This window comes from Nicotiana sylvestris, chromosome 5, assembly GCF_000393655.2.
Source record: "Nicotiana sylvestris chromosome 5, ASM39365v2, whole genome shotgun sequence".
Classification (NCBI taxonomy): Eukaryota; Viridiplantae; Streptophyta; class Magnoliopsida; order Solanales; family Solanaceae; genus Nicotiana; species Nicotiana sylvestris.
The window spans coordinates 130,067,320-130,086,509 of record NC_091061.1 but is presented as its reverse complement, the minus strand read 5'-3'; the positions used below and the strand labels follow the sequence as shown (position 1 = coordinate 130,086,509).

Sequence of the window (19,190 nt, the reverse complement as noted above, 5' to 3'; positions counted from 1 at the left end):
TATATATCCTCACCTTCAATTTAGACAACACAATTTACTTATCGAGAATCAAATATATGAGTTTTGATCAACATTCAAAAAATATATTTTTTTTAATCATATTAACAAGAAAAACTACAACTTATAGTTTTTGAATATAAAAATTTTACTTTTAAATAATGAGTTGAACTAATTCAATTCAGCTTCAAAATTTAGCGAAATAAATTATCCATAAGCGAAATGTGTCATCTAAATTGAAATATAGGGAATATATATGTATTTAGAGAGAGAACTTCCAATATATGCATTTAGCTAAGACTGGAAAATTACAATTTACCCTTGTACAGAGCTAGTTACAAAGATGTACAAGGCCTTAAAGCCAAATAGAAAAGGATCAAAAAGCCTATCTTTTCCACCTTTTCTTTTACAACTTCTTTTGTTATATTTATAAAAGGAAAATACATTATATGCATCATTAAGTCCATTACTTTTGGACAATAATTCTTCATTAGTTCCGTAGAGATGCTTTTATCTCTTCAATTTGTCTTCGAATTCTAAACTGTCTTCTTAATGACAACTTTTTCCACTCTACCAAGCGTCGTAGAAACACCATAACCTGTGAAAATCAATTAGAAAAAATAATTATTATGTAAGTAAAAGTAAGAAAAGGTCAATAATAAGACAGAATATTTTTTTTTACCTAACACATGTACCATTTCTCAGGAATCAATATTTTCATATTAGATATAGCTTTTAAAAAGATTTGACCATCAACTGATATTGCATAATTTATAATTGCCTCTCTTATTTATATTAGAGAAACCGTTATATGATTCTATTTAGATTCAACCAATTCGCAACACCTAAACCACAGTTCAAGGAAAAACAAATTAACAGAGTTATAGTAATTCTCACCTCAGATGGTTCTTGTAAAGAATAAGATGCATGTGTGTCTTTTGGAATTTTGGAGACGAGAATGCCAAAACCCTGTCCTCTTTCTCTTAGAACCTAGACCACATTTAATGTAGGATTAGTAACCAAAGAAAACTCAATAAAAAGTTGAAGACCAAAGAAGATCTGGTAAACTCAAAAGCCAACAAAAAAGAAACACAAAACAAATACTAGTCTCTCCGGCCCGCACATTAAGAAAATACTAAATCCTATACAAAAATATCTAGCATGACTAAACTACCCCTAATTAAACATTTAATGTGAGGAGTAAGAAATTTTTTTAAGGATATTTACATAGGGGTTATTTGGTAAAAACAAATTAAATTCTTTCTTGATTACATAACTGAACACTTATTTTGAACCAAAATAAAAATGCAAATTGAACACTGAATTGTGAACGGAGTAATACTTAACATTAAATATAGGAACATAGGATACCTTAAAAGCATCTTCATCGGTTCGGTCATCACCAATATATACAGGAAATACATCAGTACAGTTAGCATATCCTGTTGAAGAGAGGTTTCATTATCAAAGTTAGCATCAAAACAATTGTTTATTTTTTTATATTTCAATAATTTATTTGCTAATAAATATAGATACACAGACAGTGCTTACCAAGAGATTCAAGCAAGAATTCAAGAGCTTTGCCTTTGTCCCATTTAATAGTAGGACGGATCTCAAATACTTTTCTTCCTTGTGTTAATCTCAGCTTTGGATATTCCTTAAGCACTGACCTTACGACTTGTGCTAGTTCACCCCATTTCTGTTACATCAACAACAACCCCAAATCACATCTTTTCTTCTGCTTTTTTAAACAACAGTTAAAAAATTCATTATATTATTTTAAGCTTTTAACCCATGCTTTGTTTGATGGGCCATATATTGATAACAGAATATTTGGACAGGTTGGGTTTATTACCTTTTCATCAACACGGCGGAAATGTACAGAGGCACAAAACTTGTTATTCTCCACTGTAACTCCTTCTGTAGATTTTGTTGCATCAATGAGTGCTTTGTAAACCTCATCAATCATTGGTAGAAATTCACTTGCTGGTTGGCAAAGAACAGCTTCTGCTCCCTGGAAATATAATATATGAAAGTCTGTAAATATTAAGGGAGAGCAAGAAAGACCAAGTCATACTCAGTAAGAACTGAAGATGCTCTAATAAGTTAAACTCACTTTCTTGTATTTGGAACCTTTTGATGGTCCTTTTATATCCATTCCATGGCTTCCAGCATAGTACAACTCTGCCAATCGTACAAAGTTGTATACCTATATATAATTATACAATCACCAAAAAAGTACATAAAAACCAATTCATAAAATGAAAAATAAAAACATAGAAAAAAGTAAGAAGAATCGGGATACCTTGTCTCTGCACCTTCCACTCACTATTGCAGTAGGGAAATATCTAGCAAGTTTTCTCACTGTTGCTCTCATCTGATATATATAGAAAGAAGTGAGTGGAATAATCTTGAGTAGTAAATTATTACTAGTTAATAATATAGATGAAAAGACTTACAGCATCAGACATGAAAGCTTGATCAGGATCCTCAACAATGGGGGAAAGGGTGCCGTCATAGTCTAAAAACATTACTATTTGCTTTCCCTTTGAAGCACTTATTATCTGCTCAAACATATCCAGTGCTGATGGATGTTGCACCTGTACGTTTCATTCTTCAATTATCAGCTAAAACATAAAGCAAATATTATTGTATAAACTGCATGAAAGTTATTTGTATTTGAGCTTACCATCCAAGAATTGATGTCATCAGAAAGAGGACTAGTGGACTTGTGACGAGTAGGAGAGGAAGCTCTCATTGAGTCAACCCAAGAATTGATTCTTGGACCACTATTTATTTCAACAAGTGTCTTTCTTGAAATGGTGATGCAACTCCCTGGCGCCGGTGGCGGCTTCGTGAACAGTGCGGGGGAGTTTGATACCTTCACCGGTATTGTCAAATTAATACCGGATTTAGGATCGGACACTACCACATTCTGCTGAGTCATTGTCACTCCTACAAAAACAAACACACAATATAAGTGAAGAAAACAAAAACGTCTTCTTTACAAAGTCGAAAATAAACGCAAAACCATTTGAGAAAACTGGAAAAAGATTCAATATATTACCTAAATTATGTTCAAGTAATCAGTTAATACTATATTGAAATACAATCTTGAAGAACAGAGAATAGTGTACTCTGCTTTCACTCTGTTTTGTAGCAAAAGAAAAATGGGGAATGTGAATGAGAGTTAAGAGGAAGCCTAAGAAGAGTTTCTTTACTTGCAATGCTAGAAAAAAAAACTAGGAAGACAAATTGGGATTGGAATAGGAATAGGAGTTATTAAGAGATGAAGAGGGGGTATGTGTGTGAAGAGATTTGGGACGGTTTGGTTTATTTTATAGTTGTAACCAGACACTAACGGACAAGGTAATGTAAAGACCCACAGCCCCCTCCCCCAGTTGTGGGTCCCATATAGAAAAGGACTACATAACGTAATATAATTTTGAGAGTTACTAATAAAATTATTTATCAAACATGCTTAATTTATAAAAATTTCGAAAAAAACCATCTGACATAGATGGTGTTTTGATTGACTTTTAAGATGGTCAAATAAGTTTTTAAGTTCTTTTTTATTTTTTTCGGTGTTTGACAAAAATAGTTTTGCATAAAACAGAAAAGAAGAAGTATTTGATTTAATATAAACACAAATAATACTATACTCACAAATAGTAAATACTACTCCCTTTGTTTCAATTTATGTGAACTCATTTGATTGGATACGAAGTTTAAGAAAAGAGAGAAGACTTTTGAACTTGTGGTGTAAAATGAAGCACATATATTTTGTCTGGCTATAAATCATTGCATAAAGATAAATTGTTTTCAAATAGAGAAAAAGGTCATTCTTTTTAGTAAAGACTAAAAAAGAAATAGGTTCACATAAATTGAAAGGGGAAGTACTTTAGTTTGATTTATGTTGTGGGTTGGAATCTTTGGAGGCAAGTTGGGATGTGGAGAGAGAGAGAAAACCCCACAGGTTCAATATATTGGGGAGGGTTTTAGTTCTTCTCTTGCCACGTGGTCCCACCAAAAACTTATTGGCAACTGGACATCCTCTTTCCCTTCTCCCGCCGTTTTAGCCGTCACCTTAACAGCCCCCTTGCCAGCTAGGATCATGCCACGTCCTCACCAATTGTTGAATATCTGTCTGATGTGGCACACGCCACATGGAACACATAGTCTTCCCATCTCCTTAATGCAGGTCTGCCCTTTGGAAAGCAAATTTTAAATTTAAGTATCTCTAATATTGTAACTTTAAGTTACTTTCCTAATATTTAAAATTTTAAAATTAACTTAAATTTTTCTTATTAAATTATTAATATATATAAAAAATCCTAATTTTTAGGACTTTAAAATTAAGTAAAAGCTTACTTTATCTAAACCTTTTTCTTGAATTCCAATACCAAAATTTTATTTCTAGGACATCCAGAAAATTACAATTATAACTAATACCGACATAATAACTTAATTGTCAATCTTTATTGGTTCCTGTATATCTAATCATGACGAATCATATTATACATAGTGATTAAAATAAAAATAATATCCATAAAATATTATAAATTACATATTACTCATAATAAAATTGTATACCATTGTCTTTAATGTGTAATTAAATAAATATTATTAGATAAGATCATAAATAAGTGAATATAATGTGTGTATATTTTCAAATCAAATATTTATCATTTTCAAGAACTTAAATTTTTATTTAATATTTATTTTGTAACTCAAATACATGATTTGAATGTTTTAAAAAAATTCTCATCAATATGATGGTAGGCTTGGAACTCACGTTTTAACTATATTTCGCACTCTAATTACTACACTTTAATTGTATTTGAGCCTAATTGTTAGTACTTTGTATTTATTGCATATGTTATGTTGTGTAGGATGTGATTTCGAGTGAAGAAGCAAGTTTAGAGCTAAAATTGATGAATTGGAGCTTTGAAGTCTAAGTAGAAGTCCAAAGAATTAAGCTGAGATAGTATTCGGGGTTCGAAGATCAAGTTTGGATGTTAAAAATTGAGAAAAAATAATTACTCTGGAAAAAATAAACTATGAACTTTCCCACTAATAAGGAGCATGGCGTGCCACCCGGTGCTCCGCAATGGTGTATTTTCTCGCCCAACTTTTTTTACTTCGGCTCAAAGAGGGTAGTTTCATCCAAGCCTGTTTCTACATGGTAAAAATACACTGAAAACACATTTTTGAAGCAACTTTTGACCTTGGGAGCTTTTGGAGAGCATCGGAGGCTTCAAAACACGAGATTTCATCTTCCTTCTACCAATTCAATATGTGAGTTTGGATTGTAACATTGGATTAATATTTTCTTATTCTTTAGCTCTATTTGTGATGATTTTCTCCATATCTATGGAGTAGTTTACCTTAGAATTTGACATGATTTGATGACTTGATTGTTGTTTGTGAATTTAAATATTGTTGAATTGCTTGAATTTATTGGAGGAGTTTTAATATTAGTTATGATTTTATTCTTTATAGTGTTTAAGCGAAAGAAGAACATCTTATTGAATATTATTGCAGTGCATGCCTTAGTCTATTTTGGTAATTCTTTTAAATAATCGAGAGAGCTTTTTAAGTTACTGTTTAAATTAAGATTGAGAAATATTCCCGATATGTTTCTCTTAGATCATTCTTACGAATAGATTCTTACAAGTTTTACAGCACTTCACATTAGTTTATTTGAAAGATTTAGATTTAATCGAGAGAGGAATCTGAATTAGAAGTATAAGCTAATTACTTATTGAATTCGTGAGAATCGATAGAACATTAAGAGTAAAATATAACGGTATCAAATTTAGAATAACAGTCTTGCACCTATCACGTCAAAGCCTTTATTCTTCGTATTGACAATAACTCATTGCTCTACTCTCTAGTTCTCTGTGATTAATTTTTACTTGCCTTAATTTTAGTTTGTTAGTTGGAGTATTAATCATCCTAAATCAAAGTATTAAATATCCTGAATAGAATTAACCCAAAAATTACTTGAACATTATTTAAATTCAGTCCCGGTGGAGACAATATTTTACTATACTATCTTTGGCTAGTGAGTATCAATTTCATGTTGTGTTTTGCGCTCGTCAAATTTTGACGTCGTTGCTGGGGTTTTAGTGATCAATAGTGTTCAACCTAATTTTTGGTGCTAATTCGGAGTTAAATTTTTTTTAGTTAACTTGTCTTCAAGATTTCTTTTGTAGTACCTGACAAGTGGTAGGAAGACATTTTGAAGAAAATATTTTTAATATTAAACTCTAAGTGTTGTGAAGATGAAGCACAACCAACCTAAGAAAACAGTTGCAAATGTTGATACCCAATTTTTCCTCACATATTTTTACATACATACATATATATATATATATATATATATATATATATATATATATATATATATATATATATATATATATATATATATATATATATATATATCAAAATAGTACATATGTAGTTATAAGCATGCATAAGTATTTTTATAATTTTTCTACAGTTTTAAAAGCTCAAAATCAAATTATTTCTCCTCTTTTTATTATATAAATATCCAATAATTATCATCCCTAGTACTTTTGTAATGATTTAGCCATCTATATTCATTATTTATGCTAACATAGTATTTAAATATTTTTGTGCATTTTTTATAATTATATTTATATTTTTTAAGCTAAATTGCACACCTTTGTAATAATAGCCCTTACTAATGTATAATTACATTATTTATGCATAAAATAGTATTTTATATTTTTAAAATGTTAATAACTATTTTAAATCATTTTAGTATACAAAGATATTTTTTGATATTCATTTATTATTTTTATAAATTATTTAGTTATTAAAATTAGCTATTTAAAATCTGACCCTATTTTTATTCAAATTTGACCCAATACCCGGCCCAATTTTTAACCTACACCTACCCAGCCCAAAACTTAATGCCCGACCTGTCCCCAATCTCATTCAAACTCAGTCGTTGATCATAGAGATCAACGACCACAATTAATCCTTTCCTTAATTAAACTAAACGACCCCCCCAAACCCGGTCATTCTCACCCATATAGCTGCCCTGAAATCCCTTTCCTCTCCAATGCTCTCAAAATATAACCCTAATCGGACCTCGCCGTCACTCATCTATGGCTATTCATGGTGGTTTCTCACCACCCCCAGGCTTCTAACGGCCTCTCCTCTACTGTATCACCATCTCCAGGGTCTTCAAGGGACCAGGGTTAGTCTGCTTGCATCTATGGCCCTTTCTCGCCTGGTTTCAGGCTGTTCCAGTTTGATTCCGAGTAAGATCTTCCTATATCGCCTTAGATCTATGGGTTTCTAAGCTTGCTTCTCCACCTCTGTGTGGCTCTTCTCGAAACCCTAATTTTTTCCTTCTGAATTTCTACTGCTTTTTCCCATATGGCTTGAGTCCATTCTTGCCTCCATTTACTGCTTACTCAACATGCCTAATACTGCCTATTCAAACCTGTGATTAGCATGTTTTCACTTTACTTGCTTGTTTGCTATCATGTTTAATATGTCTACATATGTAACTGTTGATTCCCAATTTTTTCCTATGTATTTTTATACTCAAAATACTTTCAAAATAGCATATGTATGCATTTACAAGCACGCCCAAAGGCTTTGGTATTTCCCCAAATTGTTAAAGATTTTTAAAACCAATTTATGGCCTATTTTGCACTATAAAAACCAATAATTATTCCCAAAACTTGTCATTTTGGCGAATAATTTATTTTATTCTCGCATTTACACAAAATATAATTTATATGATTTTTGCATAATTTTACAAGTCCATTTGGTATTTTTAAACTAAAATTGCATGAAATTGCAATTTTAGCCTATTTCTTGATTTAATAGCATTCGTAATCACAAAATCATTTCTAATATTTTTAAATTAATACTTATGCATTGCTTATAAACTCGGTATTTTTAATTTGATTTTTTAAACAATATTTACTATTTTTATAAAATCAAAACGGGGAAAATTGACTATTTAAATTGCAGTCCCTTTTTATTTCAATTGTAGCCCAAATTGCACCCTCAATTTCAACCCCAATCCAACCCAATTCCGACCCAATTTCATTAATTACCCGACCCATACCCTATTAATATAACCCGCCGGATCCCCATTTTAAATCGTGGCCGTTGATTATTTAGATCAACAGTCCACGTTAGCCCCTTCCTTAATTAAACCCACAAGACCCCTAACCCTAAATCATTTACACAAATGAGCCGCCCTTGTATCCCCTCGTCTCTCAAAACTCTCTCAACCACCCTCTGAAACCCTAGCCCTCTCCGCTGATCTCCAACCTCGTTCCACCGGAAATCATGGCTTCTCAGGCCCTGTGTAACCTATATCTACCCCCACGTACCTCTATACTCCTTTTGCTCGAGGTTTCAGAGTCCGACCTTGAAGACCTTGACTCAGAATCTCTCCGATTCAGTTTCTATGGCCATTTCCGGCTCATCTCCGGCGAGTCCTAGCCCTGTGAGTCCATCTCCGACTCAGGACCAGCCCATTCCAGGCCTTTCTCATTTTTCTAGGGTTTTATCTGAAACCCTAAGCCTTCGAGGTTTTCTTTGTTTCTCTCTAAGATCTACTTCAAATCCGTGCTATTTTCTAGGATTTTTAAGTATTTTTTACATTTTTTCGATTTTTTGTTTTCAAAACTGTTCATCTTCTCAAAACTTAGGGTTTCTGTGATTTCTACTTGTTCTACTGTGATTTCTTGCATTATTTGGCTTTGCTGTAATTCCTAAATGTTTTCACTATGATTTCTGCGTATTTTTCTTTATTGTAATTCCTCCTAGGGTTTCCGAGTAATTTCTTTACTGTATTTTTCTTTACTTAGGTTTCCATGAATATTTGTGTTCTTTGGACCTCCTGAGATTATTTTTGCCTGATTTATATGCTTTCGACTCTACACTTGACTTGTGGAAGAAACCCTAGATTTTGGAGAAGTTTTTCAAACTACTTATGTGCGATTGTTTGCTGCCTGCCTGATTTCAAAACCCTAATTCTCCAAACCCATGTCATGTTTCTGATTCTTGTTAAGCTTTGCAAGACCTTTTTATTTCTCGCATATCTATGTTCTTCTATTTTGATCACATGACTATACTGTTTGTTTAATCTTAGCCCTGCATGTTTAAGTTTATGCATCTTTTATAGTCAAACATTTTCCTTTCAAAATAACCCTAATTTTGGGGGTTGATTTCCTATGAATCTATTTTGATTCTTTCTTTTTGACTGATTTGGACCTATTCTCTGACTGAATTCAATACTGAGCTCGAATCCCTAATTCCTTGATTTACTATGTGATTAGTGATTATATTCTTGCCTTATTTGCTTAAAACTGTGTATCTTTCAAAACTTTATATGTATTTACCCTTTATTTTACAATTTATTCTTGATTCTTCTTTCCATAAATGAAACTCTGTTTTATTACCTTAAGTCCGATTCCTTAATTAAAGGAAGTCCTTTCCCTAATTGATTATGACTTGATACTAAGTTATTTTCTTGCCTTACTTACTGCTTACTTTCAAACCATAAAAACCCCCACCCCTTTTATTTCAAGGGAGGAAGAATTGAAAGTTCACACTCACTAAGCTCTTTCTTCTCTTCTCTGCTCTTCTCTGCTACTTGTTCTGATTGGGTTTAGCCGGCTGAAAGCCAAGGCTAAGCTATAGGATTCTATCTGCCCTACTTGCTTTACTGTTTGAGTTTGGAACTGGTATGTCCATGATTTAAATACCATCTCCAAACTACGTGTTTATTTACCTATTTCATATGTCTGTTTATGTTCGACTTTCTTACATTATGCAGTTAAACTTCAGCATGTTACATCCCTGCCCCATATTCCCATGTCTTTGATTCTGTTATGCTTGTGTAAGTACTTTCTTGTACATCCCTTTCCCCAAGTCCCCGTGGCTTAACTCTGTTTGTTGGTACGAATGTTTTCATATCAATCCCTTTCCTTGAACCCCCTTTGTGTGTGAGTATTGTTTAGACTAGGGTGGCACTCTATTGCCATCCCTAGTTTAGAACCAGGTTGCTCTAAACCTATACTCAAATCAATCCCATTCCCTTAACCCTGTTATGTGTTGAGCTTGACTCAAGTCTGGTGGTGTCCTAATCACCATACAGGCCTAAGTCTGACTTTCTAAAGTTTGCTCTCTTACTTGCTTGAACCAAGTAAAGGATTAGGGGTGTGCCAGTCCCATCCATGGCTAGGTATGACCACCCTTTGCTTTGGTCTCCTCTAATTCCCTCACTTTTACACTTATTCTTAGTTCTTCAAGTCCTACCCCCTATGGTAAGCCATGCTTTGGGACCCTAGAGTTCCCTCTGAACTTGGATGCCTAAGGGCTGGTAATTCCACACATTGCACTATTCTACTCAATCTTTAGGGTGTAAGCATTGCCTGGGCTTCCTGAAAGCCCTTGGAACTTTGAAACACTCTAAGAGAAGGCCTTGGAATCTGGAGCCCGGATTTGGTAAAATACATGTGTTGGACATTAAGGTTGCTTTGGGCTTTCTCGGGTCCGTTTTAGTTTTGATGTATTTATTTTTTAGTCTTTCCCTTCCACTTTTGTAATAACTTTGTAATATTAGTAAAAGGGTGTGGGAGGGGTTTATGTTGTTTGCATCAGTCAATGAGTAGAAATCATGCCTATAGGACTTCAATATTGCAAATCATCTAGAAATCATGCCTATAGGACCTTAACGTTGCAAATCACTTAGAAACCATGCCTATAGGGTTTAATATTGCATACCATTCAGAAATCATGCCTATAGGATTTTGTATTGCAAGCATGATAGAAATCATGTCTATAGGAACTACATATGCGTTAGGCAAACTGTAGGATAATTACGCTCATCTTTTACCAATGCTTTAACAACCCCCTTTAAAAATCGAAACATAGATATCATGCCTATAGGATTATTGCAACTTGCTTGATCCGTTTAAGTAACAGCAGTCTGTCAATTGGTTCTTAATGTTTTTTAAGTAATGTTTTCAACAAAACTCTTTTGTAAACCATGTGTGCTTTCAAACTCTACAAATCTGCATTCTTTTCCATGAACAGTTTTTTTTTCTTAAATAGTTCTGCCTAAGCATTTTAATCAGTCCCTGAAACTACCTTTAAAACAATTCTGCAACCAAATCCTTTTTCTCAAAAATATTCCTGCCTTCAAAATTCTTGCATAACTCTTTTGCTTTTTCACTCAAACAGTTTGATGCTTTCGAAATCTGTACTTTCCTTTAAAATTCTTCTGCATCTGATTACCTCTTCTGAAATCAGTATTTTCTAAATCATTCGCCTAATATACTTTTGATTTCTAACAAACTGGACCCGAGGGGCTCAAAGTAGACTTATTATCCAACTCTATGTGTTAAACTAATCTGTCCACTGTCAGTTTTAATCTTAAGACCAAATCAGTAATTGTAAGACATGCTAAAATAATTGCTATGTGATTTATGGGGTTTGTATGAGCCTTTTGAGTATTTGTTTTATTTCCCACTTATCTGCTATTTGTTTTGATTGACGCCTAGTATTTTATCCTTTTGAAACTCCATATATGCATCTACCCCTTTCTTTCTTTTAGGATTAGAAGTCCAAATACCCCGGGACTAATAGGTCGGGACGGGTACTAGCATGCAATAAGCAAAACGAGACTAATCGTGTTTAATACCTTGACGGGGTGGGAAGGGTAGAATATGGAGATGATGACCGATGCGCTAATATCACGTGCGACCCCTCTTCTGAGGAGTGATTGCTGGATATTGCATTGAAGTGATCCATATTATATTTAAACCTAGGACCCCTTTTCTCCTTCTTTAGTTATTGATGTTTTCTTAAATTAATGTTTCTTCAACTAAGCTTTCTCTTTTTAAAATCACTTGTGTCTTTCTTCTTTCAAAATTCTTCAACTTGTTATGTGCAAACTTTGCTTGTTTATTCCTACTCTTCTTAAAGTCATAATTAAGCATGGTCGGGAACCACACTAGTGGATCTTGAGGGGTGCCTAACACCTTCCCCTCGAGATAATCTCAAACCCTTGCCCGAACTCTGGTTTATCTTTCAAAAAATCTTATCTTCTTTAAAAGTGTCCTAATGCACTATAATCATTAGGTGGCGACTCTTCAAATTCCATAACCCGATTCCTCGAAAGGGAATAAGAGTTGTTTTGTCCATAATGTCGTAAACCCAATTTCGCTCTTTAGGAAAAAGGGGGGCGTCGACAGCATGACGACTCTGCTGGGGACATGCTTTAAGGCTTTTACCATTACGTTCTTTTTATGACTTTATTGCTTCCTTTATTACCTTTATTTCCTACTTTTAATCATTTCTCCGTGAATACTAACTTGACTCTTCGTGTTTTCTTTTCCTTTAATTGCTTTCCCCTTTACTGCTTTACCATTATCTCAATTCCGTTTTCATTTCCAAGCATTTATTGTAATCTTTACTTTATGAACGTGAAAATATATGTAATTTGTTTCATTATTGTAATTGCATCTCTCAACATCATATCCCACTCATGCCAAAACAAATCCTATAGCAACGCTTATAATGAGTGGTTGCACCCTTCCGATATCATAACCCCTAAATGTGGCAAAGGCATATTTGCGGTAAAACCAGTCGATCAACGGTGTAGTCGACGGTTCCGCGCCTTTCCCTCTTGAGTTGTCCGCTCAAGGGTACCTTGTCTAGCACTTCAAAGTAGAAACCTTACTCTATTAAACTGTTCATGCATCATGGTCAAACTTAGCCGAGTCAGTTATGTTGTCCGCATAATGACTCATTAAGATAGCCTAAACCAAAGTCCATCGGGTTTCCTCGAAACCCAAACGGACACCTCCACGTTATGTGCATTTATTTGGAGAACTAAATGCCTTTTTGCTAATTGTTGATTTAAATAGTCGAGTCCGGTGGGGGGTTAAGGGCCTAACATTTTGTTTTGCAGAAAATGAGGCACGAGGTCCCCAGATTCGGCATGGTATCCAACATCCACCCAAGGTTGCTAAGCTGGTGGGAAGATCTTCATGGTAGTGATCAAAACCTCGTCCGCAAGTACTTAGGGAATTTACCCTCACTTCTGGAAATCCAACCCAATAACAAGATCATTGAGGCTGCCACTTTGTTTTGGGATGGTGCTCGATCAGTGTTCCGTTTCGGAGACTTGAAAATGACCCCTCTGCTAGAAGAGATAGGGGGCCTAGCTGGTGTCCCTTGGGAAACTCCAGGTTTGCTTATGCCGGAGAATCGCAAAAGTAGAGGCTTTCTTAAGATGATGGAACTCAAGAAAAACCCCGACCTTTCCTGCTTGAAGGACTCCTACATACCCTTCGACTTCTTATACGAGAGGTATGGCCACAGCAAGTCCTATCGCACCTACATGGACGAATTCGCCCTCACCTCTTTGGGGCATATACATAGAAGGGTGTTCGTGTTCATGTTTTGCTTCTTGGGCATGATAATTTTCCCTATGAAGAAGGCTAGGATCCACACCATACTAGCCATGGTGACCAAGACCTTAATGGAAGGAATTGACGGGCAGTCTTTCAGCATAGTACCTATGATCATCGCTGAAATCTATCGAGCCTTGGGAAAATGTCAACAAGGGGCTCCGCACTTCGAGGGTTGTAATCTGTTACTTCAGCTTTGGCTTATAGAACACCTTCAGAAGGGCGACTACAGACGGGAAATCATACATAGGGATTGGGATGACCACATCGCCTTTCATCACCCAAAGCGAATGAACTTCACACCCAACATGTCAGCTCAACCAGAGGACGCCAGTGGATGGGTAGAGCTATTCGAGAATCTAAAAGTAGAGCAAATTCAGTGGATGTTCGAGTGGTTCCCAACAGGGGAGTTCATTATCCGTTCCCGAGACGCACCATTCCTCATACTCATTGGCCTAAGGGGAACTCACCCTTACTTCCCCCTCCGAGTCATGAGGCAAGCCAGAAGGAAACAAATCATACCCAGGATAGAGAAAATGAGTCATTTCAGGGCTGACTTTCAAGATGATGATAGCCCACACAGGTGTCACGCTCAGCATATGTGGCACTACAAGCTCATTTTAGGGAAGGAGTCTATTGAACTAGACAGGTATCATGCCGGGTGTGTGCCACACTACACAGGTTGGTTGGAAGATGATCACATTGGTTTGGGTCACCCAGGGTTTGTCCATGGTCATAAGCTTATCGATGAAAAAACTGCAGCAAAGGTTAAATACAATCAACTGCGCAAAAGGATGCGAGAATGCGAGAACGAACTTTGGGAAATACAGGAAGCCCACGAGAAGCTGATCAATGAGTGGAAGGATATGGCTGTCAACGCCAACAACCGGCTGGTGTATCTGGAACGAGGCTTAGTGGAATTGGAAGGTAAATTTCTGAAGAGGATCGACGATTGTCAGAATGCTGAGGGTAATGAAGGTGGGCACCTGGCCCGAGCTTACTTGCTGCTGGGACTGCGCGAGCTGGTGCAGCTGTACGAGGGAGGCAAGAGTACCGAATCTGGGGAAGGTCCTTCTGGGACCAAGTAGTAGGACTCTTATTTTCTGCTTTCATAATGTAATAAGGCCATTGGCCATTAGTGATATTTTTATCATTCAGTTGTTTTAAGACTCGTCTTGTTTTTATCAATAAAATGAGGCATTTAGCATTATAAGTTCTCCAAATTTAATTTGTCGCTAGGCTTACCTCGGGCACAACGAGGCACCCAAATTAGGAATCTGCGCTAACTTTTTACCTTTTTGTCTTTTTTCTTTTATTATTTTCCCCTCCCCAAAGGTTAGTTCGTGCATTCTGGAACCATAAGCGTACTCAACAAGATCCAAGGGTCCTCTACCTCCTCCTCCTCCAAGTCCTACCAGAAACAGGAACAAAGGCAAAATGGGAGATACAAGTGCTAGAAAGGAATCGAGGAAACCTCTCAGAACGCTTCAATCACTAAGGAAACTGCTGCTCATCTTGAGCAAACTTTGCTAAGATTTCGAGAAGAATTGGAACAAGTTCGAAACCTAGCAAGTCTGTCAATCACTCTTGCCGCTACTGATGCCAACAACCAGAACCATACTACACCACCAACACAACCCGCTCATGCCCAAGCCTGCAACACCTGCAACAACACTCCACTGCACGACCATAACACTCCAATCTTTGTGGACACCATACAACATTACAGTCAGCCAATCGCCAGTGCAATCGAGACAGATGACAAGAGCTCCCTCATTCAGAATTTGGCCGCTGAGATCAAGAAGTTGACTAGCCGGGTCCAAGATTTCGAAGGTAACAAAAGTGTTGAAGGGTTAAATTACGAAGATCCCTGTGTTCAGCCAGATGTTGAGCTCCCAGAAGGGTACAAACCTCCCAAGTTCGAACTATTCGACGGTACAGGAGATCCCAGTGTCCACCTCAGAATGTATTGTGATAAGTTGGTAGGAGTCGGAAGGGACGAGAAGATTCGCATGAAGCTGTTCATGAGGAGTTTGAAGGGTGATGCTTTATCATGGTATATAGCCAGGATGCAAAGAAATGGACTAGTTAGGTGAACATGGCGTCTGACTTTATGGATCGGTTTAGGTTCAACACTAAGAACGCACTAGATGTGTTCTATATCCAGAATCTCAAGAAGAAGCCCATAGAGACCTTTCGCGAGTATGCTACTCGTTGGAGGTCAGAAGCTGCTAAGGTCAGACTGGCCTTGGAGGAAGAACAAATGAACAGATTCTTCGTCAGTGCTCAGGATCCGCAGTACTACGAGAGGCTGATGCTAATAGAGGGCCAAAAGTTCTCCGACATCATCAAGTTGGGAGAAAGAATCGAAGAAGGCATCAAAAGTGGTATGGTCACTAACCTCGAGGCATTGCAAGCTACCAGCAAGGCTTTACAGTCTGGTGGCTCATCAAAGAAAAAGGATGTGAATTCTGTGATGGCTGCGCAAAGGAACAACTCCCCTATGAAGTACCAAACCTATCCCTCAGCTCCACTCACATATTAACCTACCCTAAATTACCAAGCACCATCACCCACCTACCAAATTCCATCACCTGCTCCACCACCTACGTATGAACCCGCTTCACACAGATATTCCCAACCCGCACCTATATACCAAGCATATAACTCCCAACCTTCTTACTACCCATCACCTCCTACCCGTCAAAACTTCTCTCGACCTAGACCAAACTTCGACCGCAAACCTCCCAGACAATATACCGCCATAGCCGAGCCAATTGACCAATTATATCAAAACTCAAGGCAGCTTGTTACGTTACCCCTATCCCAACCGTAACTCCAGAAAATCCTTCCCAGTGGATCAACCCAAACAAGACTTGCGCATACCATTCCGGGATGAAGGGCCATACCATCGACGAGTGTCACTCGTTGAAAGACAAGATTCAGAACCTGATTGACAACAAGATCATTATAGCAAAGGAGCCCGGTCCTAATGTCCGCAACAACCCTCTGCCTGACCACGAGGGTAGAGGCATCCACATGATAGAGATCGAAGATGATTGGGACCCCAAGGGGTCAATCGGGTTGATAGCTGAAGGAGACGAGCCTAAGAAGCCAATAGTTACTCTTAATCCCATTGTTGTCCAGATTCAGCCCTCTGAGGGCGATGTGGTAAATGTTTCCGTACCACTCGAGTTTGAAGCACCACCTTTAAAGGCGCCAAAACCAATTGAGGTTGAGTTCGGAGTTCCAAGGGCGCCTACGCCATTTGAAGTTACTGTGTTACCTCCTAAGGCACCAATTCCAGTCTCCATGACAGACGTAACCCCGTTCAAGAAAAATGCTATACCTTGGGATTACACCGCTGAGGCTAGAAGGAAAGGAAAGACATATACTGGGGAAGCGATTGCCGCACAGGGCATAACCAGGACAGGCAGGGTATACACCCCAGAACACTTGGCTGAGTCCAGCAAGAAGGCCTCAGGGAGGGCTGTTGAAACTGGACCCGATGACCTTTGGAGGAAGGTATAGGCCAAAGAGTACTCGGTCGTTGAGCAACTGAACAAAACGCCAGCACAGATTTCTATTCTGGCTCTTCTACAAAGCTCAGAGACACATAAAAACGCCTTAATAAAAGTACTGAGTGAAGCTTATGTTCCCAGCAACATAACAGGAGGCGAAATAGTAAACATGGTGGGGCAGGTACTGGAAAGCCATAAGATCACCTTCCATGAAGATGAATTACCGCCAGAAGGGCTTGGTCACAACAAAGCGTTGCACATCACTGCACAATGCGAGGATCACTTATTCACCAGGATTCTAGTCGACGGGGGATCCAGCCTCAACATTTGTCTGTTGGTAACTCTCAGGACATTGGGTAAGGGATTGCACGAGATCAAAGACGGGGCTATCAGTGTCAAAGCTTTTGATGGATCTCAGAGGTCCACCATTGGAGAAATTAGCTTATGCCTGCAGATGGGACCCACCTGGTTCGATGTCGAGTTCCAAGTCATTGACGTACCAGCGTCCTACAATTTTTTGCTAGGACGACCCTGGATCCATGCCGCTGGGGCTGTGGCGTCAACTTTGCATCAGGCTGTAAAAATTTGAATGGAATCATCAGGAAGTAATCATTCATGGCGACGGTAGCAACCCTATATATAGTCGTCAGGCCATCCCGATGATCGGAGGTAGAAGGAAAATCGGTGGAGAAACATACCATCACATCGAGCGAGTCAACGCCATAGACAAAGACAAGTGGTGGGATAACAAAATTGAGAGCATCCTGAGTTGGAGCGGGTATGAACCCGGAAAAGGACTTGGCAAGAACCTGCAGGGTATCACCAAACCTATCATGCTGAAGAAGCACGGTACCACTTTTGGCCTGGGGTATGAGTACACTTGGGAGGAGTTCAACTACTGGTCACCCCCATGGCGCAGACCATACCATCCGCTGGAGCACCCTATACCTCAGTTGGAGTAGATTTTTTAGCCAGCTGACACTTTGTACGGATCAGAGGAAGACGAGGCACTAGCAGCAATAAAGAACCTATTTCTGGAAGATGATATGGATTGTTGTATTATCTTCGAGGAGGAAGTGGAGGAAGGCCCTTCCATTCAAGATATGAACCAAGGAGAGCACCTCGCCAATTGGTCAATCAGGACCACCAGTGCCCGGAGAGCCTCGGGGTAGCAAGGTTAAACGACGCATATGCATCACACTTTACTTTAGTTGATTTTACTTCTCCGCATTGTTTTTACTTTTGAAAAGAGCTCCGATGTTTTAAACGATTATGAAAAAGCATTTTCCAAGTTTATCTTTACGTTTCGCTCTCATTTATTTTCTCTACCATTTACTTTATTTTTACACAGCATTACTATTACATATCTTGATGATGAACCAACGACTGTGACTTGCAATGAGACAATGTGACAAACGGATATAGACTCAGAAGAGGATGAGATACTAGAAGAGGTTGTCAGGGAGGTCAAGAATTTCGATAACAGGACCAAGTCTAACTTAGACGAAACTGAGGTCATCAATTTGGGGAACGCAGAAAATGTCAAGGAAACACGTATCAGCATACACTTGTCACCATCAGAAAAGGAAGTTTACACCAGGACAACTGGTGTTGAAGAAGATATTTCCATATCAAGATGAAGCCAAAAGGAAATTCTTTCCTAATTGGCAGGGTCTGTATATGGTGCATCGGGTTCTAACCGGAGGAGCCCTTATTCTCGCGGAAATGGACGAGAAGTCTGGTCGAAGCCTATCAACGCAGACGCAGTGAAGCGATACTACATTTGATCGTATGCTTTTCCTTCATGATGTATTTTGAACTACACCTGACTTGATTCTCGTTTAAGAGGGGATACGTAGGCAGCCCTATGGGTTCGGTCACACTTTAATAAAAATCCCATTTTTCCCCGCTATGGGAACTGGGGCAGAATTTTGAGGAGGACCCTCAAAATTCCGAAGTCAGTTTGTCAGCTTTCACATCAGCACCAACCCAGTAAACTGGGGCAGAATTTTGAGGAGGACCCTCAAAATTCTGGAGCCAATCCGCGTTCGATCGTGCAACACAGCCGTCAACAGCGCCAGCCTAGTAAACTGGGGTAGAATTTTTGAGGAGGACCCTCAAAATTCCGGAGCAAGCGAGGTTGTCGTGTCTTGAACCACGTTGCAGTTGTTGGTTCATCCCGAAATAA

General features: G+C 37.8%; 2 protein-coding genes across 2 annotated transcripts; one reads left to right on the top strand and one right to left on the bottom strand.

The window, feature by feature from the left end:
• Positions 1–254: 254 nt before the first annotated feature.
• LOC104225127 (probable trehalose-phosphate phosphatase H) lies at positions 255–3,307 on the bottom strand. Its single transcript, XM_009776893.2, has 10 exons — positions 3,065–3,307; positions 2,687–2,952; positions 2,457–2,597; positions 2,303–2,374; positions 2,114–2,206; positions 1,853–2,011; positions 1,549–1,696; positions 1,369–1,439; positions 895–987; positions 255–595 (listed from the first exon to the last, which is right to left on the bottom strand). The coding sequence occupies exons 2-10, from the start codon at positions 2,942–2,944 to the stop codon at positions 488–490; spliced, it is 1,143 nt and encodes a 380-aa protein (XP_009775195.1). The 5' UTR covers positions 2,945–2,952; positions 3,065–3,307; the 3' UTR covers positions 255–487.
• Positions 3,308–17,171: 13,864 nt separating this feature from the next.
• LOC138869307 (uncharacterized) lies at positions 17,172–17,591 on the top strand. The gene has a single exon (XM_070146916.1). It carries the CDS (start codon positions 17,172–17,174, stop codon positions 17,589–17,591), a length of 420 nt encoding a protein of 139 aa, XP_070003017.1.
• The last annotated feature ends 1,599 nt before the right edge of the window (positions 17,592–19,190 follow it).